The sequence below is a fragment of the Notamacropus eugenii genome, chromosome 2 (assembly GCF_028372415.1).
Source record: "Notamacropus eugenii isolate mMacEug1 chromosome 2, mMacEug1.pri_v2, whole genome shotgun sequence".
Taxonomy (NCBI): Eukaryota; Metazoa; Chordata; class Mammalia; order Diprotodontia; family Macropodidae; genus Notamacropus; species Notamacropus eugenii.
The window spans coordinates 435,754,975-435,781,457 of NC_092873.1; the positions used below are offsets into that span (position 1 = coordinate 435,754,975).

Consider the following 26,483-nt stretch of genomic DNA (forward strand, 5'->3'; position numbering starts at 1 on the left):
TGGCCTGTTCCATTTCTTTTTTTAAAAATAGGTTTATTGAGATATTATTATAAGTTTCTTTTTCCCCTCTTTTCTGCCCTCTCTCCATCCTATAGATGGCTACCATTAAACACAAATAGGTTTGTGTATGTGTATACGTATGCATATATATGTAAAATTATTCTATGCATCCTATTTATCAGTTCTTTCTCTGGATGCAGATAGCATCTTTCTTCTTGTGTTCTTCATTTTAACTTGTGTATTTATAAAATAGTCAAAATAACTAAGTTGCTCAAAGTTGCCCTTAAAACAATATTGCTGTTGCTGTATACAATGTTATCCTGGTTCTGCTTACTTCTTTCTTGATCATGTAGTGAAATTCTTTCCATGTCTTTCCACTGAACTCATCATTTCTTACAGGACAGTAGCATTCCATCACAATCATACACCACAACTTGTCCAGCCATTCCCCAACTGATGGAAATTTCTGCAGTTTCCAGTTCTTTGCCACCACAAAGAGAGCTGCTATAAACATCCCACTCACATTCAAAGCTACAATTACTTTTTAAGAATTTACCTCTGTCTTATTTTTATTCACCATTTTCTTTCTCAGCCTCTTTTTTTTACCTTATCCCTATTACCTGAAGACATAGCCTGATTTGTAGGTAACAAGAGCGAGTACATATGGCAAGACTGAGGATGACCCAGAGAAGAGGAATGGATTGAAGAGAAATTATTGGAGGAGACCAGGCGGAGGGAGGAGGGATAGAATTAAGGTTCAAGTAGAAGGGTTACTTCTTCCTTAGGGATTGAAACAAAGTAGGAAACAACTAGAGATGTTATAGAGGGAGTTTGAAGTGGAGATAGGGGGAAGAGGAAGCTCACAATAGATGACCTCATTTTTTTCAATAATCCAACTCTCTGGATAAGAGGAATGGGGAAGAGAAGAATATTAATGATGATTATGTCAAATGACAGAGGGCAGCCTTTTTTCGGGTGCACGTAGAGATGAACTACTATTGACTTTCATAGAGGAGTATCCCCTGTAAAGACTGAGAGTAGGGGGTAGAGGGGAGCAAGATCGGGAGGCTAGGGACCCAATAGTCTCACTTCCCAATTTTACCCAGGTAAAATTTACCTTGGTACTACCCAGAAAATAAGCATTGTGCCTGGAGGGTTTCTTCCACATTATAGAAGGGGAGATGAAGACCCATAGAGAATAATGAATTTTCTCCATAGTTACCTAGTACAGTTATGTAGTACATTTTTTACAAAATCAAGACTGATAACACCTGTGTGGTCAATCCTGGAGAATGATGAGAAAACCTTAAGGGCTATGGGCTGGGAGAGAGAACCTAGACCTGGGAATTCAGAAACCTGCATTCTGACTTAATTCTCTCCAGAACTCACTGATCACTCAGTTTTTCTGTCTCTTGCCTGAGCTCACCTACAGTGTGGGACCCAGGGACAGCCTGCGTTACCAGCATGAAGGATTTATAGAACTGCTGACGTTATTGAACAGTGGTCTACTTTCCCACCACCCCTTTCACCTTGCTGCCCTTCCTGGAACCAGGTGACACCAGGCTCTGTATCCAGGGTTAGCCCACAGCTGGGAATTTGTTACTCCCACCCTACCATCTATAAATCAGAGGAGAGGAAGGTCCCAGCTATAATTCAATGGCATATAAAATCAAATAGAAACTGGAAAAGAACAGGCAGCCTCAATCCCAAACCAGGCAGACAGACAGACAGACAGAACAGGATGAATCGCTGGGAGCTCCTGCTGGCAGCCTGGACCACTTGCTTCTTCAGTGTGCCCAGTGATGCCTTAGAACGGTAACACCAAAGCCCAGACGGTTGAAGGGGTGGGAAGGTTAGGCTGATTAACAGTTAGCGGGGGGGGGAGGGGGAGGAAGGGGGATGATGTGACCAAAGAACTTTGGGAAGAAGAGGACTTTCCAGATTCTGATAAGGAGGAAGCCCCATCTGTTGTTCAGTAAGCAGTCAGAGGGCTCTTTCTGTCTAGGTAGGCAATGGGGCAGTAAGTCAGTGTAGAGCACAGCAAGTTCCTAAGGCTGCAGATGGTAAGGAGAGAACAGTCTGTTTACTCGCACGTGTTGACCTTGTCAGCTCTCCTCTCCCCTCAAAAATCTGTTATGATCTCCTCTTATAGATGGGGAAACTGAGACCCATAGAGAATAACTTATTTCCCCATAGTTACCTAGTACAGTTATGCAGCATATCTTCATAACTGACAAAATTAGGACTGATGATACTTGTGTGACCAATTTCCACCAGGAAAAATGTGGGTTTGGGGGAAGGGCACCACTGACCTTGAGTCAGTCCCTTCAACAACAATGATCAGAATTGTAGCATCAGTCAATCAGCTAGCAAGCATCTTCAGATCCATTTCAATTCCATAGTCAATCAATAATCATTTATTAAGCTCCTACTGTGTGCCAGGCACTGTGCTAAGTTCTAGGGTTACAAAGAAAGGCCTTATCTTAATGTAGAATATAGTTCATATTCTAATGGGGGAAAGACAACATGAAAACATACACATGTATATAACACACACATGTGTATGTATGCATGTATACATATATGTATATATAATGTATACATAGTAAATGAAAGATAATTTCAATGAAAAGGCACTGAGGGAAGATTGGAAAAGACGTCTTGGAAAAGGTAGGATTTGAGCTGAATCTTGAAATAGTGTAAGAGAGTTCAGATGAATATTGCCAACTCACACAGAGATAGCTAAAAAAATTTTTTTATTGCTACTCACAAGGGGAGAACGAGAAAAACTTCCAGCAAGGATAGTCTTTGTGTGTGGCCTCTCTGCCTACACTGGACAGCACAGGGTGGGAGTAGTGTCCATACACCCTCAGAACTCAAACTTCTATACTGTTTGAGACAAAGAGCCAGTAGGATTCCAATGGGAGACTGCCCTATTATCTGTAGGACCAGGAAAGTGAGAGTATTTTCTATTCACCTAATAAGTGGTGAGGAATAGGGAGAGGAACAGGAGTGAGGAGCAGGGAAGTGGAGGACTTGACCCCACTGGAAGTATTCTAACAAGAGGCTGAAAAGGGTTAATGCTCAATCTCTGGGTTTATTAGTATCCTGGGGGCAGGGGCTTGTACCAGGAGACAGAAGCCAAGGAAGGCAGGAGGTAGAGGTAAAGAGGGGAAATGCTTCAGGCAAGTGGGAACAGCTAATGCAAAGGTGCAGTGTCTGGAAATAGAGTGTCCTGTGTGAGGAGTAACAAGATAGTCACTTAATTGTCGAGAGCATGTTGAGAGGAGTTAAGATATAAGAAGACTGGAAAGGTGGCAAGGTGGCAAGGTCTCAGAACCAGCAGTGGGGAACCAATGGCCTTGAGATCACACGTGGCCTTCTAGGTTCTCAAGTGTGGCAGAACAGAAAATTCTGTGAAGTTTGGATTCAGCCAAAGGGCCACCCACCTAGAAGGTCACATGTGGCCTTGAGGCTGCAAGTTCCCCACTCCTGGTCCAGGTCATGAAGGGCTTGGAAAGTCAAACAGAGGACTTCCTATTCAATCTTGACTGGAACAGAGAGTCTCCCTGAAGTTTATTCAGGAGGGAAGATGATGTGGTCAGACCTTTGCTTTAGGAAAATCATTGTTTTGCAGCTGAGTAGAGGATGATTGGAAGGAACAGAGACTGGAGACAGGGAGACCCAGCAGAAGGTTCTGAGAGCCTGCCCCAGAGTGACGACTGTGAATGGAGAGAAAGTGGAGGGGACACAGAGGAGAGATGTGAAGGTTTAGAACAAGACTTGAGAAGAGATTGGTTATATAGAGTGAGTGTGAGAGAGGAATCAGGAATGACATTGAGGTGGTGATCCTGAGGGACTGCTTTGGACAGTACTGGGAAGTTGGGAGAAGGCAGAGTTTGGGGGAGGGAGCTGGAGAACGGGTTCTCTTTTGGACATGTTGAAGTCTATGAAGCATCCAGCTGGAGGGATCTAATAGCCATGTTGAACATGTGACCCTGAAGGTCAAGGTAGATAAATATACCTGAGAATTGTCTGCCTAGAGACGACAACTGGATCTTTGGGAGCTGGTGAGATCACCGAGGAAGAAAGCACATAGGCAGAGTCTTGGGAACCATCCACAGGTCATGGGTGTGACCCGGATGAAGGTCCAGCACCAGACACCAAAGAGAGGTCAGACAGATAGAAGAAGGAGCGGTGTCATGAAAAGTTAGGGAAGAAAGATTATCCCAGAAAGAGAATCAACAAGATTGTGCTAACTCTGTGTTACACATTGCAGTAACAAAAATGAAAAGAAAATGGTTCCTACCTTCAAAGAGTTCACATTTGACTAGGGGTTGGAAGTTAACCCTTTATTATAATGATCATATTTATTATAATTCAAGGTCATGAGTAAAAGCAGCAAAGAAGAGATCACAATGCTCTGGGAATACTGGATAAGTGAGATATTAACCTTGAGAGCAGCTAGGTGACACAGGGCATGGAGTGCCTGGCCTGGAGTCAAAAAGGCTCTTCTTCCTGAGTTCAAATCTGACCTCAGACACTTACTAGCTGTGTGACCCTGGGCAAGTCATTTAACCCTGTTTGCCTCAGTTTCCTCAGCTGGAAAATGATCTGGAGAAGGAAATGGCAAACTTCTCTAGTATCTTTGCCAAGAAAACCCCAAGTGGGATGGTCATGAAGATTCGGACATGATGGAACAACCACCCTGGTGGTGGTTTAGGAAAGTTTCCTGGAAATGGTGGAGGCTGAGCTGGTTTTGGAAGGAAGATTACTCAAAGTCAGAGGTGAAAAGGGAATGGACCCTAGGATAAGTTATGGAGGGTAACTCAAGTGATCTTAGGGTTACATGCACAGATAGGTGTCATGTGGAATTTGAGGAAATGCTGATAGTCCATAGGTTGGCATGGCAGGGAGGACACTAAAAAAAGATTGGTAAGGTAAGGTGGAACAACCCAACCTTGCAGAGGTCCTTAAATAGCAGGCTTAGAATTTGCATATTATCCTAAAGGCAGTAGGGAACCATTTTAGGTTTTTAAGGAGGGAGGGGAGTTGACCTGATCAGAAATGTAGATTAGGAAGATTTTTTTGTTTTGTTTTGCAACCCAATGAAAGATGAAGTGAAGAGTTAATTGCCTAATCTGCATAGAGCTCTGCTAGATATGCTGGGAGACAGCTGGAGCTCTGCCTTCAAGGAGTTTATATCTGGTTAAAGAAACAATTGGAGGTGTCCTAATAAATGTTTAACAACTGATTTGGGATGGGGTGAGGGAAATGTACCCTGGGGAGATTGTAATCTGCATTCTTAACATTTTCCTCCTTCACTTTCTTTAGTCTTAGACAATCAATCAACCCTGATTTTGGCATTTGCATATTTTCTAAGGTGTAAATGCTCACGCTGAAAATTAACAATCAGCTCTTTGAAGCCAATTAGAGCTGGCTCCAGCACACTCCTAGAAATAAGAAGTAGGAAATTACTAAGAATAATTAAATTAAAAAATAAAAAAAAAAAACTACTGAGACAAGCCTAGTGTCTAGAGATCTGTCCAGAGAGTGAGCAAGATCCAGACTCAATTCCTGCCAGAGCTGAGGAAGGGCCTAGAAGGCTAGGTGGACTTTCAACAGGCAAAGAGAAAGTAGGAAGCATGCTGAATTCCAGATGAAGAAAATGCCATAAGCAAATTATATAGGTTCCTAAGGGCTAATTGTTCATTTTCAAGGAAAACATTTAAACCTCAGAAATTGGCAAAGCTACAAGTCAGCGCTTGATTTATTATTTTGTTGATTATCTAGACTTAAGAACATGGAGAAAAATGTTAAAAATGGAAGTTAAAGGTGTGTCTTATGGACATTCCCCACCCTCAACCCTGAAAGCCAGTTGTTAAACATTTATCAGCACATCCCTGTGTGAACGTGTGTTTGGAGATGAGAGCATTTAAGGTTAGAATGTGGATTTTAAACTAATCTAAGAAATAAGGATCATCTTCAAATGGGAAGGATGCACTGTGAATGAGGAAAACCCATAACCAAACTTATAACAGGGTGATTTCTTGCATCATGTCGCAGGTGTGGAGGGGTGTGTGGGACGATTACTGGTGTGACTGGTATAGTGGAAAGAGGGCAATATCTTTGGAGTCAGAGCGCAGCATCTGTGTTCAAATCTTACCTTGGGTATGACTTTGAACAAGTCTCCAAAGCCCAGTTTCCTTATCTCTAAAATAGAGTGTTGGTCTAGGAGGCCTCCAGTGTCCTTTCTAGCTTCGTCTTGGTTGCATATGGCAGGTCAGGGAAGCAGGATTGAAGCTGACTATTTGAAGTAAACATTCTTCATGCTTAGGCATCAGAGTCTGTCCCAGCAATGGAACTGCTGACTCTTCTCCACCAGAACCCTCCGTCACCTAGTTCCTTCAATACCCATACATTCACCTAGACATCTGAGAGCCAGCCAGTCAGAGCCTTAGTGCTGGGCTGCTGTGAGTATCTGCTGCCACCTACTGCTCCCATGTAGCACCACTCAATTCTTCAGTACCCCAATCCTTGTTTCCCAGATTCCCCTCCTCGCTTCCACAGGTGCCCTTTAAACCTTTGCCTGGTCTGCTGTTGTCATTGTCTTCTGAGATGTAAATGCTCATATTGATTCTAGGAAATCGCTGAATCCTAGAGTTGGAAGGAACGTCTTCTAACTCAAATCTCCCTTCTGCATTGTCCCTTCTCGTCCCCAGTTCCTTCACTCAGCTGCCAACATTTGTCTAAGAGTCCAGGAAGAGCATCCTGGCCATGCTAGAGGCAGATAGAAATTCTGTGGCCATACCAGTGATAAGAATAAGTCAGGATCCCTTGTTTCCTTGAGTCTCTTAGTGTGAAGTGTATTTCCTATGAAAAAGAAGAATAAATTATAAGTAGATTTAGAAAGGAAATGTAAACCAGTAGAGGGTATGAGGTGGTTAAAATCACACTAGCTGTAAATTGCAAAGTTGGAATTTGAACCCAGGTCGTCTGATTCTAAATTCAGATCTCTTCACCACTTCTTTGTTGGGATTAGTTTATTTGAGCTGACTAGAGAGGGAGAGGGGAAGAAGAATGACTCGTAAAACTTTTGTGAAGATAATTCCTTTTTAATGTTTAAAAGTTTTGAACAAAACTGTCATTTCCTACTCTACCTCAGAGAAAGACCTCATTTTTAGCAAATAAAAACATTCAGTGCCGAAACCTTGCCAATAATTATTACCATATGCAAAATACAATAATATTTAATATAATTGCAATTATTGGCATTTATTTAGTGGTTTAAGGTTTCAAAGTACTTTAGCTATATTATCTCATTGAGTTCTCAAAACTGTGTGAGGTATATGCTATTACTATCCCAACTTATGGACAGGAAGAGGTTAAATGATTTGCCCAGGATCACAAAGCTGATAAGTGTCTGAGGTGGGCTTTGAACTCAGAACTCCCTGGCTTGAAGTCTGGCATTCTGTCCATTATAACACCTGCCTAGTCCCTGATGGCCACACTACTCAACTAGGGGCAGCTAGGTGGTGCAGTGGATAGAGCACAGGAGTCAGGAGGACCTGAGTTCAAACCTCACCTCACACACGACACTCACTAGCTGTGTGACCTTGGGCAAGTCACTTAACCCCAATTGCCTCATCCTGGGTCATCTCCAGTCATCCCGATGAATATCTGGTCACTGGATTCAGATGGCTCTGGAGGAGAAGTGAGGCTGGTGACCTGCACAGCCCTCCCTCACTCAAAACAAAGTCAAGTGTAAGTCATGTCATTTATTTCTCTGATGGCATGATCTTCGGCAACGAAGGACAAACACACACATGGTATTCAGCCCTAGTGGTCACTCATATCTCTACTTTTATCTATGGAAGAGTTATGTTTTGTTATCTTGTGAAGAAGTAATTATAAGGGCAGTGCAGGTGAGTATACGGAAGTAGGAGGCACTGCAGTTTTCATCTCAACACAGAAAATGAAGCAGGGGGGGATTTAGATTAAAGGAGAGAAAAAAAGTCCTTGAGTAAGTGGTCCAAGAAGGTTTTTAGACCGGTGGTGTCAGTGTCAAACTTCAATAGAGATTGATCCCTTAGGTAATATATTGATTTAGAAAACCACAAGCATTATCTATGCTTCATTGTAGTCTTATTTATTTTGTTAAACATTTCCTAATTACATTTTAATTTGGTTCAGGCAACACTACCTATGTCACCTCTGTCGTAGAATTTCTCTGGAGGTCTTTAGAAATAGACCCAGCTCTCCAATACCTGGATGGAGACGTTAGGAGTAGTCTTGACTGGGGGTAAGAGAATGAGTGAAAAGATGGTAAGGAATTGGGTAGGGGACCTTGGACCTTGGGAGATTCTCTTGTTTTTTCCTCCTATTCCTGGACAGGATTGCCCTCAAGAAAATGATTACAGTCCAGGAAAACATGAAGATCAGGGGCAAGGATATGGGGGATTTCAACACAGAATGGAACTCCGATGTCAAGCAGCTGTCTCCTGTTGCCCTCACCAATTTCGAGGATGTAAGTCCTCCAATATTCACCCTTTCCCTTTCCTCCCCATGGGCACAAATTCAACTAAAATGTCTGAAAGGTACGAAGCAAGAATTTAAAGTCATTAAGAAATGCTTTTGTCAGTGAGATGATAGCACTAGAGGAAAATAATTAGAAAAGAAAAAACAGCTATGGCCATTAAGAGTATTAAGGTCATTCACAGGTTGGCACAAGGGGTACAAAACCATGCCCAAGCAGCAAGCTCCCTGAAAATTAGAACAGACCAAAGAGAAGCCAATAGCTTCATGAGACAATAAGAAATATTAAAACAAAATCAAAAGACTAAAAAAACCAGAGGAAAATATAAGGTATCTTAGCAAAAAAAAAATGACTGAACTGAAAAAAAGATCAAGGAGAAAAAAACAATTTAAGAATTTATACCATGACCAAAAAAAAGAGCCTAGACATCATATTTCAAGAAATCTTTAAAGAAATTACCAGGAGCTCTTAGAATCAGAAGCCAAAATGTAAATAGAATTCACTGGTTACTTTTGAAGGAAACACCCAAATGAATACTTCTAGGAATATTATAATCAAAATCCGAAGCTTCTAGGTCAAAGGAAAGCAGTGCTGTAAGGATAGCAACGATGACTCATGTTTTTCTAGCACTTGAAGGTTTATAGTGCGCTTTTGGTAATCCTTAGTAGTATATAGTACAAGTACTATCATTCCAGTTTTACAGATGAAGAACTTGGATCTCAGCAAAGTTAATTGACTTGCCCAAGGCCACACCATTTTTGAGAGCTGAGATTTAAAAGCAGGACAGTTCCTTACACTTTCCAGTATACTGTTCTACAGCATTTCAGAACTACAGAAGCTCTGAAGAGATCAGCTAGTCTAATCTGCTTATTTTATAGATGAGAAAACTGACGTCCAAGGGAATGAAGTGACTTGCTCTCAGTCTGTGTCTCTTGTTTCATCCCCACAGACCCAGTATTATGGTGAGATCAATATCGGCAGCCCACCCCAAACCTTCCAAGTAGTTTTTGACACTGGCTCTGCTGACTTTTGGGTGCCCTCTAGCAAATGTAGCCCACTCTACACAGCATGTGGTAAGATCCTAGCTTTGGAGCACCAAGGCCCAGGCTCTTGTCTAGGTCAGATCTTGTGCTTGGCCCCAAACCATCTAGTAGCTAAGCCTTTTCCCTGCTATCCTCCCAGTTACCCATCCATTCTTTCAAAAAGGATGGGAATAATTCTCACTTTCTAGAAAGGGGAAATGAAAGCCCAGAGCTATCAGATTTATTTACAGAGCTCAGGAGTCCTGACTCCCAGCTCCTTGTCCTTTCAGGAAGAAAGGCCAAAATTATAACAACGAGGGGAGTGGCAGGGGGTCAAATCTGATACCCTGAGGAAGCACTTGAGGTCCTGGACAACCCAAAGGACACATGTCTGGGTCTTCCCCAGCCTGTGACAAGACAGACTTCCTAAACCTCTTCTCCTCCCCTCCTACTTTGTCTCAAATCCCCAGGCTCCCATTCTCAGTGCTCATGCCCTAGGGCTTTAACTGTGCCAAGCCAAAGACTTAGCTCTCTCTCATTGACACTTAGACCAACCCCGTTCTTAGTATTTAATCTCCGTTCAAGGAGCTCCCATGATTCCTAGTAATTAGGTTAGTATCTTAGTATCTGTCACAGGTCCTTAGCCCTCCCTCTGACAATCTGTCAATCAACAAGTATTTATCGAGTGTATATTGTGTAATCTTCCATCTCCACCCTCATCCCCAAACTAGAGATGTTTCAAGCCAATTCATTTAAACAACGGAATGAAAAGCTCAGCAGAAATCCTTGAACCGAGCACAGAGGTTTAACTAGGGTGAGGTGAGTGGGACTTAGGTGGAGAGTACATTCAGTCTTCAGCAATATGTAAACACCAGCTAACTGCTTAGCTAGCAAAAATAATGAGATAAAATAGGAAACTAGAGGATGGCAGATGGGGTGAGCACTACTTACACCCAAATTGTGTCTGAAATCAGCACTGCTGTCCCAAAATCTCTATGTGCCCACTATGGGGGACGTCACAATCTATCGTCCAAATTAAAATCACCTTTCATGCTGATTGCAGCAGGAATTGGGTTGCAGTATTTAAAAAAAAAAAATTCCTTGTTAAGACTCTGACAGAGTATAGGGCACATAGTAGTTGTTCAGTAATTTTTTTTTTCAAGTTTTATTAAGGGATAGGGACTGACCTGAAGTTTCACTGATATAGAATACTCCCAGATGAAGAAGCTCCCTCTATTAGTGTAAGTTAGCACCTTCTCCTCAACTTTAGTTTTAGAGAACTGAGCCCGGAGAAAATAAGTGATCTATATTATGTGTTAGAGCCAAGTCTTCTTTGCTTCGGACTGGCTATCTATTAAGCCATGATGCTTTGAGGCATGTTTTCAAAGCCTCTAGCCCTCCAGATTACAGAATCATAGACTGTGAAGAAAGATGCTAGAGATTATCTGTTGGCCCCCTTTCTGGACAGATGAGGAAACTGAAATCCAGAGGGAAGGGATTTGTCCAAGGTCACCTGTTAGTGATAGGGAAGAGAGTTTAGTCTTGTTATTCCATCCTGAGTGCATTCCTGCCCTCTCTGCCCTCCTTGGTTCCTTCCTCTAACACCTGGGTCTGTGTCTCCCTCTCAGTGTTACACAGTCAATATGACTCCTCCAAATCCTCCACTTACGAAGAGAATGGAACTGAATTCAGCATCCAGTATGCATCGGGCCAAGTCAAGGGCTTCCTGAGCCAGGATACAGTGACTGTGAGTCTCTCCCAAGGAAAGAGTGCTCCCCCTACTAATTTAGGATCCTGGAAGAATCCTTGGGGTGGGGGGAGATGTTGGATGTTTGAGGAGAGAGAATGGATGCAGCCTAATTCTCAGAACCTAAGGAGACTGATAACAATAAAGTTCTGCTGCTTCTGTTTGGTCACTGGGGAGCAAGTTATATAGCCCACATACCTGTTATAGAAGAAGGCTAACCTACTGACTCAAAAAGAAAATCTTGATTATTTACATGGTATTTTGCATATAATTTACATGGAATTCACTTAAGGTCAAATTACCTAGAGGTTCTAATTCATTCCTTCTTCTTTCCCTCTTGTGATATGATCTGGTAAGATCAAAAATCTCTCTCCTACACATCTCTTCACTATTTGTAAAATCCCCACTATCTTCTTCTTCTTAAGGACTTTGTGGGGGGGCATTAGTGTTTTGAGTAGGCTGGGGCATCATATTAGCTTGGAGAGGTAAGCCACAAGTCAGCTAATGTCTTAGCAAAGATGGACTTACGTATGGATCCTCCTACTGAAGAACATGAGAGAAAGGCCCTGGGAAATGAATCCCAGGAAAGTATTTTTGGAGGGGAGACTTGGGGGAAAAGAAAATGGGTAAAATCTGAAGCTTGGACCTGTAACACCCTCTCGGTGCTTTGGTGGGACGGGAATCTTTGGGAGGGGAATGAAGGCATTAGGGATAGAGTACGGAGAAGAGGAGGCTTAAAGGAGGTGGAGAGGAAGGGAAAGATAGACTAACAGATCTGACTTATTCCAATTTGGCCCAGAGTTCAAACTGCCCCTTTCTTTCTAGTATTCCTAGGCACTGATTTCTTGGGGTGATGTTAGGCCAGGACATTCCCAAGGGAGAAGGTACAACACAGCTTATACTGTGCAACCCATAACTCCATTAACATTTTGATCCAGGTAAAATCAAGTTTTGATGGTTAGCAAGAGCAGCCTGGAAGAGGACAGGAAGTCATAAAAGGGCAGTCTGGAGCCTGGTGGTATATAGGGAGTGGTAAAGGGGCAAACAAACCTATGGGTTGAGGGGAGTGTTATGGTCAGAGTAGATTAGGTGGAAGTTCTAGAATTTAAAAAGCTGGATTCAAATCTGAACTCTAGCGCTTATTGAGTCTCTTGGGCAAGTCACTTAATCTTTTGGGCCTCAGTTTCCTTATTTGTAAAAAGAGGGGGTTAGACTAGATGACCTCAATAGTTCCTTCAGATTCTAAAGCTATTTTCCCCACTATCAATTTCTCTTCTTTTCCCTCCCTAATTCCTTCAAATCTAACTCTCTGTGTCTCAAATCAGGGACCAATAACCTCATTTGTTGCAGCCCAGGGTCAGTCCCAGGCCTGGCTTTTCTGGAAATACATCTGGCCTGCTTGACAGCTCTCGGATTTCCTTATCCGTAGGTTGGTGGGATCAAAACGACCCAGTTGTTTGGTGAGGTCACAGAGCTGCCCCTGATGCCCTTTGGGCTAGCCAGGTTCGATGGTGTCCTGGGCCTGGGCTACCCTGCCCAATCAATGAGTGGAATCATTCCTATCTTTGACAACATAATCTCTCAAGGGATGCTGAAAAAAGAAGTCTTCTCTGTCTACTACAGCAGGTGAGGCTGTTCTTTTGGGATGGGCTTCTAGACCCCAGGTGGGAGGAAGGGAGGGGAATTGTGCCTATGACTGTCCCCTCTGCTGGAGCAAGATGGACAGGAGGCCTCGTTTCCAAAAGCCTGGGGGAAACCTCTGTGGAGTCCAGAGTTTCTCAGAGAGACAGTTGAACCCTTGACCCATGATAATGGAAGGGCATCCCATAAGCCAAATGAGATATCCTGGAAAAGTTCTATTTATTTAGCTTGAGAAAACATGGCTTTGTACAATCACAAAGATACATGTAACAATATTTGTCTAAGCTTTGTACTTTATTAAACCCTTTAATACCCATCTAGTTGCTTCTTATATCACATTGAGAGATATACAAGGCATGGATTATTATCCTTGTTTTATAGGTGAAGAAAACTGCAGTTCCTATAGATCAAGCCAATTAGGATTATAAAATCTAGAAGTGGAAAGGACCTTAGATCCAGTTTAGGGGTTCTTAAATTGGGGTCCATGAATCCCCAAGGATTCTTCTCTATGGAGGGATTTCAGGAGATTTATGAACTTGGATGGGAAAAAATGTGTTTAATTTAGCATTTCTTCCAATTATTCAGAACCATTATTCTAAGAAAGGGTCCTTAGGCTACGCAGAACACTTGATCTAGTCCAGTAGCCTCATTTTACAGATGAGGAGACTGAGGTCCTGAGAGGGAGAGTGCTTTGTTACTGTTGTTCTGTGGAGAACTATAAAGTGCTATTGAAGCAACTTCAAGGTTTGTGAAGTGCTTGGCAGGTGCTGTTTTGTGTGCTCTTCACAACAACCCTGTGAGGTAGATGGTATTATCCCTGCCCCATTTTACAGATTAAGACATTGGGGTTCAGAAAGGATAACTGTGACTTGACCCTAGTCATAAGCTATCATGAGGTGATAGACTCAGAGAATCATAGATTTAGAGCTGAAAGGGAACTTAGAGGTCAATGAGTCTAACCCCTTCATTTTACAGATGAGGAAAGTGAGGCCAAAAGGCTAAGTAACCTACTCAAGATCACATAAGCTAACGGGCAGAGCCAAGACTCATATCGAGAACATTCAGCTCCAATCAAGTGTTCTTTCCCTATGGCATGCTGCTTGGTAGTAGCCAAACCCAATTCTCACCTGACTTCAGGTGGAGAGTTCTTTCTATTATGCCTCTTGGATTTGCCCAAGGCCATGCAGGTGATTAAAAGAGCTGGGACTCAGAGACAGGTCCTCTGACTGAAAATCCAGTCTTCTCTCCAATGATCTTGTTGTTTTCCTTTACCCAAAGTCAGAACTAAAACCCAGGCCTTCTGGCTCCAAGACTGGTGTTTACCTACACATATGGGGAAGATGTATATAGAAAAGACATTCTAGGCAGGGGAAATTTTGTAATGCTCTCCATAGATGTGTGTGTGTGGGTGTGTGTGTGTGTGTATGTGAATGAGAGGTGATATAGGATGATGGGTAAGAGCACTGACCTCTAAGTCTAAAAGCCTTGGGTTTAAGTTCCATTTTTAACACCTACTCTGTGACTTGGAGCAAATCACTTTCACCTCTCAGGGAGCATTGAGGCAGCTCTCTAAGACTGTAAGCAACAGACCAGCTGCCAATCTGCTTTGATAGAGGGATCTCTCTCCCCTCATCAGGAGCTCCCTAGGTCAATTAAATGATAGGACTTTAATACACCCTCCTCCCCAAAAAAGAACTCAACAATATAGCCAGAGATTAACTCTGTTTTACTGGTAGGTGCTCAGTAAATACTCAAGTGTATGTCCTAGAGTCCCAGGGCTGGCGAACCTGAGACCTCAAGGCCACATGTGGCCCTGTAGGTTCTCAAGTATGGCCCTTCGACTGAATCCAAACTTCATAGAACAATCCTTAATACAAGAATTTGTTCTATAAAACTTGGACTCAGTCAAAAGACCTCACCCAAGGACCTAGAAGGTCACATGTGGCCTCAAGGCCACCCTGGGACCTAGGACCTAGACTGACAGCTAGCCATTGAGCTCCCTTGGGGTATCCACTCAATATCCAGAGATCTAGCAGAAGGCCCCCAGTGCTTGGGGTGGGGGGTGGGGAAGTTGTGCTGCAGAGGATTTATGGGAAAACATGGGCAAGAGTTGCTACAGGTGAGAATGTGGATGGGATTCATTCTGCCTCCATGATGATGAGATCACAGATCCTCCTATGCATCAGAGTATGTCCTAGAATATAGGATGCTTCACACACCCAGCCAAATTAAGGCCAAAATAACCATCTGGATAAAGTTTGGAATTTCCAGAGGGATGAAGGCCAGCCTTGGACCAGTGACCCTTATAAGCAAGAGCAGGGGATGTACAAGTTTATCTCTTACAAGTTAGCACTAGGTAATGTCTGGTCAGGCAAAGAAACACTTTGCACAGCAAAGTGACTTTTGTCTGATTGTATGGGCAGCAGCTACAGCCTCCTCCCCCTCCTCCTATTTGTCTCAGGCTGAGACTGAAGTCAGCATTTGCCCTCCAACCCCACACCAGTTGGAAAGTACGGAAAGGTAGTTGAAGGCTGAACGTTTGTGATGACAAATACAAAAAGTGAATAACCTGTTTATTAAGAATTGAATTGAATGCCTTAGTACAAAGCAAGGATGTTGGGAGAAGTCATATGATGTAATGGAAAGAATACTAGCCTCACAGTTAGAAAAGGATAGTTCTAGTTGGCTTTCCCACTAACTAAACCTTGTGCTCTTAGAGGCATGGGGACCCAGTGGCCTTGAGGCCACATGTACTCTTCTATGTCCTTGAGTACAGCCCTTTGATTGAATCCAAATTTCACAAAACAAATCCCCTTAAAAAAAGGATTTGTTCTGTAAAACTTGGACTCAGTCATAAGGCCACACCCAAGGACCTAAAAGGCCACAGGTGGCCTCAAGGCCCCACATTGCCCACCCCTGTTAGACAAATCCCTTTTCCTCTCTTGGCCTCACTTTCCCCCTCTGAACAATGAGAGGTTTGTATTAGATGATCTTTTAAGTCCCTCCTGACTATAACACTATAGATCCCACAAAGACAGACACACATGTCAAGATACAAACCCATGCATATACACATAAACTCATGCAAGTATATAGCCCAAGATGACCAAAATTCTCTCTCAAACCAATAGAATTCTTTCCCTTTTCCATCACCACCAATCACCATCGACATTTCCACCAAGTTCTGTTTACTAACATGGCATAGTGAGTAGAGTACTGGACCTGTAACTGAAACACCTGCCTACAGTACTTATCAATTTGGAGATCTTGGGCAAGTCATCAAATTTCTGTGAGACATAGTTTCTTCATCTGTAAAATGGAGATAATAAGAATCCTTGCATTATAGAGTTATTGTGAGGAAAGTTTGGTCAGCTGCAGAAATGTGAGATTTTATGACCCAATCTAATCTAAACCTAAAGAAGGATAATGAGACATCCCAGCTAGCACTGAAGGCCTTTTAAGTCTTAGCTAAAGAGACATTTTATACACACTTAGGATCATAGATTTTTCAACTGAGTGGAATTTTTGAGATCATCTTCATAGGGATGGAGGTGGGGTTCCTGGACCAAGAACAGGTCTGTGGATAGAATGGGAAAAAAATCTTTATATCAATATAATTGATTTCCTTTGAAATCAAATACATTTTATACATTTAAAAAATTTTTTTGAGAAGGGATCCATTGGTTTTACCATACTGCCTAAGGCATCCACGACACACAAAAAAGGTTAAGAACCCCTGGTCTAGACTAAACCTTCATTTTATAGATAAGGAGATTGAGTCACAGAGATGTTACATGATTTGCCCAAGTCCATACAGGTAGAAGTAGGACTAGGGTTAGAACCCGTCTTCCAACTCCAAGGCTAGAACTCTTTTTGACTGATAAACCTAACTACTTAACAAGACCAGATAGCATGTGGTAAAAATGACAGTGACAGTGAGGGGAAAGCAGTATAGTAAGGTCAAAAAGAGCCCAACGATTAGAGTCAGAAAACCTGGGTTCTAATCCTGACTCTGCTACTTACTTAAGTAGCCTTGAGAGAAGTTGTTAACCTCTGTGAGCCTCAGTTTCCTCATATGTAAAATGGATGGATTATGAGATCCCTGAGTTCCCTTCCAATTCTAAATTCTACATATTAGAAAGAACCATCACTTAGAACTAAGGCCCTTGTAGAAGGCCTCCAGATACAAAAGAGATCAGACTTTGACCTTGAAAGAAAGGTAGATCTTACATAATAGAGGGAAAGAAATTTTATTCAAACAACTCTGAGGCTGAAAGGCACATGCCATGTTTGGGGGAAAAAGTAAGGTTGAGTAGAGGATTTTTGTTTGTTTGTTTGTTTGTTTTGGTGAATAGTAGGAGATAAGATTGAAGAGGAAAATGCTAGCTATTAAGAGGTAAGCTAGGGTGAAACTGTGGATTACTTTAAATGCCATAATGCAGCATTTGAACTGGGTCTCATGAATAAGGGGCAGATATTGATGGGTTTTGAACTGGGGATGGGAGAAGAAATCAGGCGTAGAAAGCTGTATTATTAAAAAATTAAACCATCAGCTTCTCTGCCTCAGATGAATTGGAAGGGAGAGACATGGGAGGCAGGGAATGCAATTAAGAAGATATTAAGTAGTCCAGGGGTGTGATGATGAGGACCTGGATTGAGGGCAGCAGTGGTAGTGGCAGTGGAAAGGGAGGAAGATAGATTCTGGAAACATGCAAAAGAAAGACTTTGAAACACATAATAATGACAGGAGAGGCAAAACGAAGAATCAGGGATGACTCTTGGGTTTTAGCATAGGTGAATGAGAGAGTAGTGATATCCTGACATAAGCAGTGAAATCCAGAAGGGGTGGACTAATATGGAAGGAAAGATAATTAGTTTGACTCTAGACACACTGGAGAGACAGCACAGAGACAGATATAGTGGATAGAAAGCCAACTAGGAAGACCTGGGTTCAAGTGCAGCCTCTGATATATTCTAACTGTGTGACCCTGGGAAAACTACAAACCACCCAGGACTCTAGGCCACAGGTGTCAAACACAGTTTCCCAAACTGTCACAACACTCTAGAGCAGAAGGGGGTAAACTAAGGCCTTGAGGCCGCATGTGGCCTTTTAGGTCCTTGGGTATGGCTTTTTGACTGAGTCCATGTTTTACAGAACAAATCCTTTTACTAAGGGGATCTGTTCTGTGAAGTTTGGACTTGAGGACCTAGAGGGCCCTTGAGGCCACGGTTTCCTCACCTTTGCTCTAGAGTATAGTCCAACCAGATTAAAACGTAATTAGGAAATATTTAACAAAACAAAATATGGCAAAATGTCGACAATGTTAACATGCGACTTTCCAAGTCAATATGCAGCGCAAAGGGATCCTCGGGTATGGCTTAGTAGCCCTGTTTGAGTTTCAACTGCTCGAGCCAGCTCACTAAGATTACAGAGAAGGCAGAGTGAGTTCCCTGACCCTGGAGATCGCTAAAGCGATGGAATCACCCTCGTAGTTCCCTCTCTGCTCTTTAAAACTCTGGGTTCATGCAACAACATTCATTCGAAATGCATTCTTGAAGTTCTTGCTGGATACAGAGCACTGTGTGATATGCTGGAGGGGTTAGAAAAGTTAGGTCAGAAGTAGTTCCTCACTTTAGGGAGTTAACAGACTAGTTGGGGAGTAAGACACAGACAAGATAAATTAGAGTACATGACATTGCTCAAGTGCATTAGAGAGTGCAAAGAATTTAAGGTGATGGGAGGTCATACTGATAGAAATGTCCATCGAGGAGACAGATGGAGTGAAGTTGGGGTAGAGGGAGATTTGAAGTTGTCTGCATAGAGGTAACAGTTGAAACCATGGGAATGAATGGATGAGAAATCTGAAGGAGAATATAAACCAAGAAGAAACAAAAGATCAGTGCTGACCCTGGAGCCTTGGCATATATTCACAGAAAGGACCTTGTCCTGGGAAAAGGCCCAGAGAAGGGACCAGAGAAGTAGGAAGGGAAGCAATTCAATGCTGTATCACAGAAACTCAGGGGAGAAAGGTTTGAGTGGACCAATAAGGCCAAACAAAAAACAGAGTTCAAGGAGAGTGAAGACTTTGAAAAACCATTGGGTTTGAGGATTAGAACATCACTGCTGATCTTGGCAAGGATAATCCTAGTTTTACAAGGATAAAGTTAATGTTGGTAGAAGCCAGGTTATAAGGAGTTGGAAAGACCGAGTGAGCTATCACCCTGTGTGATTAAAGAGACATCAAGTGATGAGGCAAAGAAGGCAGAGAGAGTGGGAAATTGGTGGTGAAAGGGGAAAAAAAACAAGAGAATGATAACTCCAGCATAGCAAGGTTCAAGGGAAATGTATGTAGTGGTTTTCAATTTTTGTTAAAAGAAGTATTGGAGACCTGAGTTGTTTGTGGGCAGAGGAGAGTCAGTAGAGAAGAAAAGATGGAAAAATTGAGAGAGGACTATTGATGGACAAAGGAGAATAGGAAGGAGGTAGGGGGGAATCAAGAGGTAGACGGATTAGCCTTGGAAAGGAGATGACTAGACATCAAGGACAAAGGATGGTTCTAGATGCCTGGCTGTCATATCTGTAGATGATACAAAGCTGCGATTGGATAACTGACACTGTAAAATAACAGAGTCAGCATCCCAAAAGATCTCAATAGGCTGGAACATTAGGCTGTATCTAATAAGGTGAAATTTAATAGGAGCCCGTACAAAGTCGTGCATGGTTTCAAAAAAATCAACTTTGCAAGTTGATACAACATAGAGGGTGCCACTTTTATTGAAAAAGATCTGGGGGCATTAGTGGATTAATGAGAGGGTATATCACAGCCCAAAAAACAATTGTGATTTGAGGTTGCATAGCTTCCAAGAACAAGGAGGTGATAGTCCTGATGACCAGTCCTCTGACTCAGAAAGATGATATCTGGAATAGTCAGTTTGGTTCTGGGCACCACAGGACAAGGAAGATGTTGGTAATCCAGAGGATATCCAAAGGAGATCAATCACAGTGGCAAAGAACCTTAGCCTAGAAAAAAAGATCAGGATGGAGGAAATGGGGAATATGATAGCTAACTTCTAGTACTTGGAAGGCTGTCGTGTCATAAAGGGATTAAACTTATTCAAATTATTCCCAAAGGGCTGAACCAATAGCAATGGAGAGAAGTTGTAAAGGGGTTGTTAGGCCGGTGACAGGAAAAAAAAAATATTCCTAATGATTAGAACTATCAGAGAGTAGTATAGGCTGCTTTGGGAGATAATAGTTTCCTCTCCTCGAAGATCTTAAAAGCAAAGATTGAATGGGTGCTTGTAAGTACCAGACAATGGGGACACTATTTGGGTATGGGTTAGACTAGAACAGTGGTACCATACTCAAATGGAAAGGGTACATAAGGATCCCTGTGGGCCACATATTGACTTAGAAAAGCACAGATTGATATTATCTGTGTTTTATTTTGTTTTCATTTTGTTAAATAATGTCCAATTACATTTTAATCTGGTTCCTAACTCAAATGTTGCGGGACACATGGAACCATGTTTTATATCTACCTCTCAACACCTCTTAGATGACCCCTGAGGTCCCATCCAGCTCTAAAATTCTATGATTCCATGAAGATGCAGAGGCATTTTGAAGTGAGATGAAGGTATCTTCGCTAAAAGGTCATCAGTGACCTTCTAATCTCAAACCCAATGCTTTCACTTAGTCTTCATTCTCCTTGACCTCTCTGAAGCATTTGACCCCATTGACCTTCTCAAAACTCTCTTCTTTGGGCTTCCATGACACACCTTTGTTCTCATTCTCCTCCTACTTCCCTGGACACTTCTCTGTGTGTTTTACTAGCTCCTATTTTTTTCTGATTTAAATTGTATTTTTACTTATTTTATTAAATATTTCTCATTTACATTTTAATCTAACTTAGGCTGCTGGTATTTGGAAGTTTGACCCTGCCTTAAACTATAAGAGTAAATAAAAGTGTGAAAAGCCTAGACGAGAAATAGTTGTCACCCCTCAACTTGTTCTGGGAGGCTGCAATGGAACAAGAGGTCCCATTAGAGAGTATTCAAACCTAGAATGGAACTATGGAACTATATACTATGAATGACCTCTGTGGTCCCTTCCAGCCCAAATATTCTATTATTCTAAGATTCCAAGATTTGACCTACCCTACTGATTCAATATTAGCTTCCATTTTAAATCAGAGAACTGCATTATCAGAAAAGGAGATAGACTAGTCAAGTCATGAGGATAAAAGATGAAGAGCCTGAATATTCTGTCTGTACTCATGTGAGTTCTCCAGATTGAATGGAAGGACATTGGAAAGATCCCTTGAAGACTTCTTACAGGTGGCCATGGACCACAGTTGAAAGGAGCATAGATGAGTTGTGGGTTATGATCTATACCTTTAGTGGGAGTGTCCACTTCTACTATAATAGATCACGTATCAAACAAAGGAGGGAGGAAGTTGAGGACAGAGAGTGTTTCAGGTGCAGAGAAGAGGATGGAGCTTATAATGGCATATGTATACAGTAGCAGGTGTGCACACAAGTTTCACACACTCACATGAAACCTTGGTCCCATCCAGTGTTCCGAAACATACTCTACCCTTTTTCAAGGGAGACAAACCTGGAAGCAATAGCCAGTTAGATGTGTGTTCACGTCTGTGAGGTGTAGTGGTTAAGACCCACTGCTAAAGGTATCCTGAGGATCAGACGAGACTATATCTGAGAAAGTGACCAGGGGAATGGCCAAAATAATTCCTTCAACTCTTCCATGTCTCTTTACAGGAATTCCGAGTGAGGAGACAAGCCCACCCTGACATGGCTCTGAACGTCCAGCTTCTCTGACCCTGTGCTTACTTAGCAGCATGACCCCAATTCACGCACTCTACCAGCCCAGAGAGGCTCCAACAAGGCCCATAGCTGAGGCTCATCAGAAGCTCTGTGCCATCACCACTTGTCCCCACCTTTTCAGTCACAGTTCTCTGCATTCCTAACCTAGCTTCCTCCTTAGCCTTTCCAGAATCTTTTTCCAGGCACCAAGCCCCACTCTATGGAGTCTGTGCCTGAAGGTCTCTATGGGAAGAGAATGAGTGCTAATTTGCATCTCATTTTCAAGGTGCTCATTTGCACATCTCCATCCCTGTTCCTTTGCTGCTAATTCCCACAGTGACTGCTGGGTCAGGTCAGGTTGACCCAGGCTGGAAAAATTAGAGCTGTCCAAAAGTGGCATGGGCTGATTTGGGAGGAATTGAGTTGTCCCATAATGGGGTCTTTCAAGTGAAGACTCAACGGTCACTTACTGGAAGTCCTGAAGAGGGGCTCTTAATTCAGGGATGTAATGGAATGGTGGGCCCATAAGGTCCCAACTATGTGAACCAGGAAAAGAGGAGATGGGCTCCTGAGGAAAATGCATGTTCCCTGGCTCTGCCCTCCCATGCTACCCACTGCCTCCTGTCTCCCAAGGCCCTTTCCAATGCTTAGCACAATGCCTGACACTCAGTAGATGTTTAATAAATGATTGTTGACATGACTATCTCCTTTCTCCAACTCCTTTCCCCAATTTTTCCTTGACCCTGGGTCCTTGGGCCTCAGGGAAAAAAAGACTATCATCTATCCTCCAGGAATTCACATCTGTCAGGTGGAGAGATTGTACTAGGAGGCACAGACCCCAACTATTACCATGGGACCTTCCACTACGTCAACACCAGCCGTTCAGGCTTCTGGCAGATCCAGATAAAGGGGTCAGGAATCACCATTGATTCTAATTTCATCCCACTTTCCCCTGCCCCTGAAATTCAAACACATCTCATGTAGGCCAACACAAGAACTTGAGTTATGTGCTTCTCTAAATTCAGACACCTCTGGGTTGAGTCTTATCTGTCCACTAATATTCTTCCATAGGGACCCCTGCCATAGGCTCTTAACACAAGTAGATATTCATTCATGAGAAGGAAGGATGAGGAGGCAAAGGGAACATTCCCAAGGTATTTGGAGAAGGTGAGGATGGGGAGGCATTGGCCCTACTAATGCATGGTATTATTGGCAGCTTAATAAAAATAAGAGAGTGCTGGATTGGAATCAGGAGACCTGAGTTTAAATCCTGGATTTGGCAACTACTGGCTATGAGGCCTTGGGCAAGTTATGCTCTCTGAGTTCCAGTTGCCTCAGCTGTAAAATGGAAAAAACAGCACCTCTACTATACCTCATTCATAGAGTGGTTATGAAGAAATGTTTTGCAAACATTAATCACCATAATGACTTCCTTATGCCTCTAATCCTTGGAAGCTCTAGCCCCACTTCCTCTAGGAAGCCTCCCCAGTTTCAGGTCACCTATCTTCTATCTGTATGGCACATTTTCTGACTCTTTTATATATATGGAGTATTACATCTCCCCCCTGCCCCCCACCTATACCCAAATATCAGCTCCCTGAAGGCAGGGACTATATCTGTTCTTTGCTCTGTGCCCAAGCTCCTACTCTGAGGCTCTAAGCCTCTAGGGGTGGGGTCAGTGGCTGACCCTGCTGGCTTGTGAGCCATCTGTCTGTCTCTGGCCTTCTGCTACAGAGTGGCTGTCAAGTCCAATGTGATGTTCTGCCAGGAGAGTTGCACGGCAGCTGTGGACACTGGAGCCTCCTTCATCACAGGTCCAACCAGCTCCATGAGGAAACTGATGAAGACACTGGGAGTTAAGGAAGAGGGGTACCAGGTGAGCAAGCCAAACTGGAAAGAAGAGAGTGAGTGGCTACAAAAAACATAGGCTGGGTAATCCCTGAAGTCCCTTCATTCCCTGAGAATGGAAAGAGTAGCAGGGGGCTAGTTTGGAGGTGGTTATCCCAAATGAGGTTGCCCCTTTCAACCTGCCCCTCCCCCTACAAGTGCAATATTTACTCCCAAAGTATCAGAGATGTCAGATATTGTAGGAGATGCAGAAGTCCTCATTCCACCCTGTGCAGAAATTAGATCCACAGGATCCCTTACAGGTGTTTATCCCCCTGTTTCTGGAATACTTCCATCGATAGAGAGCTCACCACCCTACACAAGACAGTCATTCCTATTTATTCAGGTAGTTTGACTGTTTGAAAGTTCTTCTTTAGATTAAGCCAAAATCTGCTTCTCTGTAATATTCAGCTATTGGAGTAGGTGGAATTTGAAATTTTTCAAAAAATATTTGAAGGGAGAAATAAAGATTTACTTTACTTGGGCCCAGAGGGCCATTGTCAAGAGCAATGAAAGGAAGTTGCCAAGTCAGATTTTGGTTCAATATAAGAATAAATTCCAAAAAAAAATTTATTGTTTATTGTTCAGTTGTTTCAGTTGCATCTGACTCTTCACGAGTCTATTTGGGGTTTTCTTGGCAAAGATATTGGAGTGGTTTGCCATTTCCTTCTAAAAATTAGGACCGCACCAAAAAAGGAATGTGCTGCCTCCAGTGAGGATAAATTCCCTATTACCAAGAGGAAGCATGTGATCACCTGATAATCATTTGATGGGTATACTGCAGAGCAAAACTTAATCAAAATGTTTAACAAATTAGATAAAAATACAGTACAACATAGATAATGTCACTGTGTGGTTTTCTATTTAATTTAGACACATTGCTATAGAGGGAGAGGAGCTTCCTATTCAAATTGTAGGTGAAACTATATGACCTCTGAGGTTGCTTTCTACTCTGACTTTGTGTAAGCTCCTGAGACCAGACAGACAATGAAAGAGCGAACCCAGGTGAATACCTCAGCCCTTTCTTACTGACCTATGGGCCTACCAAAGTGGAATGTCTGGATCTGACATGTCTTGGGGCCCTTTCTGCCCACAGTATCTTATAGAATGTGACCTGGCATCCACACTGCCGGATATCTCCTTCTACCTTGATGGCAAGGCTTTCACACTCCATAGTTCTGACTATGTCTTAGAGGTGAGTTTCTGGGTCATTTTTTATTTGGTTCTCTGTTTCTGTTTCTCTATCTCTGTATCTCTTTCTTTGAAGTGAAGGGTTGTGGGAGATAGGGATCAGCTACAAGGTTGGGAACCAGGGTTGGGGGGACGGGGTTGATGAGGGAGTTAAAGGTACTCCTGTCCTCCCTCCACTAAAAAAGGGTTCATTTACTAACTAGCCCTAAGGTGGTAGGAAAAGGGGGAAAGTTCCTAGGATCACACATTTAAAGTGTGAAGGGACCTCAAAAGCTGATTCTAGATCAATCCTCTTATTTTATAAATAAGAAAACTGAGGCTCAGAGAATTTAAGTGACTTGTCTGTGGTTACAAAACTAGCAAGTATCAGAGGTAGGATCTGAACTCAAATCTTTCTGCCTCTAGGTTCAGCGCTTTACTTGCTACAAAGAAGAATGACAGGAGTAATAGCTCACATTTCTTTATCACTTTAAGGGTTGTCAAGTGTTTTTATCTCAACAACCATGTAAAGTTGGTAGGATAAGTATTATTCCCATTTTATAAATGAAGAAACAGGCTCAGAGACATGAAATGACTTGCCCAAAGTCATACAGCTAGATGGAGAAAGATGGAGAAAGTCCTAGGTCTTGTCTTTCTATACTCTCTCTTGCTGATCTCAGCTCCTGTGGGTTCAATTATAATTGATACATGAAAGGGACAGTTAGGTGGTACAGTGCATAGAGCACCAGCCCTGGAGTCTGGAGGACATGAGTTCAAATCTGACCATTTATTAGCTGTGTGACCCTGGGCAAGTTATGTAATCCCAATTGCCTCCAAAATAATAGTAATTTATACATGAATCACTCCTAAATGACTGTAATCCTGAAGGTGTCTCACATCTCCAAATACCTGCCAGATACCTCCACCAGAATGTCCCATCAGCATCTTGCATGTGATATGTCCAAAATGGAACTTATTATCTTTCTACTTAAAATGTTCCTCTTCACTGTATATCAAAATTACTAGCCTTCAGTCACCTGGGTTCAAAAAGTTCTGCACCATCCTTGTCTTTTTCCTTTCCCCTCCCCTCCTCCAGGTAATCAACTGCCAGATCTTCTAGATTATACCTTGCCATCTCTTCGTTCTATCCATCTCTCCTTTCTACTTATAAAGACACCACTCTTATTCAGGGCCACATCATTTCTCACCTGGTGATTGCAAAAGCCTCTTCTTAATAAAGGTTTTTATTGAAATTTTCTTACATCACCATAATAACCCTAAATATCCCTGCCCTTCACCTTCCTCCTCCCAGAGAGTCATCCCATATGACAAACAGTATATTTTTAGGAAAGAAAATTAAAAAGTCAGCACAACTGATCTACCTATTGAAAAAGTCTGAAAACATGTGCCATATGTTCATGTGGAACTCTCCATCTCCATGAAGGGGTGAGTTGGGGGTGTCCTCTCATGTCTTTTCATTTGAGTCCTGAATGACCTTTACAATTTTGTTACACTTATTTTTAATTTCTTTGGAGTGTGACTGTTTTTTCCATATACATTGTTGCAATTATTGTGCATATTGCTTTCGTGGTTCTCTTCACTGTGTCAGTTCATATAAATCTTTTCATGCTTCTCTGTATTCATCACATGCATCATT

The 26,483-nt window shown here is 42.4% G+C and overlaps 1 protein-coding gene and 1 long non-coding RNA gene across 2 annotated transcripts in view; both read left to right on the forward strand.

Moving 5' to 3' along the window:
- Positions 1 to 1,669: 1,669 nt before the first annotated feature.
- The window catches only part of REN (renin), a 32,228-nt gene continuing 7,414 nt past the window's right edge, over positions 1,670 to 26,483 (forward strand). The window contains exons 1-8 of the mRNA XM_072648115.1: positions 1,670 to 1,815; positions 8,395 to 8,527; positions 9,486 to 9,609; positions 11,187 to 11,305; positions 12,735 to 12,931; positions 22,561 to 22,680; positions 23,504 to 23,645; positions 24,753 to 24,851. Of these exons, the coding sequence (XP_072504216.1) occupies positions 1,742 to 1,815; positions 8,395 to 8,527; positions 9,486 to 9,609; positions 11,187 to 11,305; positions 12,735 to 12,931; positions 22,561 to 22,680; positions 23,504 to 23,645; positions 24,753 to 24,851 (1,008 nt within the window). The 5' untranslated portion in view covers positions 1,670 to 1,741. The remainder of the gene's footprint in view (positions 1,816 to 8,394; positions 8,528 to 9,485; positions 9,610 to 11,186; positions 11,306 to 12,734; positions 12,932 to 22,560; positions 22,681 to 23,503; positions 23,646 to 24,752; positions 24,852 to 26,483) is intronic.
- On the forward strand, positions 17,130 to 22,469 carry LOC140529447 (uncharacterized). Its single transcript, XR_011975560.1, has 2 exons — positions 17,130 to 17,342; positions 21,725 to 22,469. It is a non-coding gene; the product is annotated as an uncharacterized lncRNA (long non-coding RNA).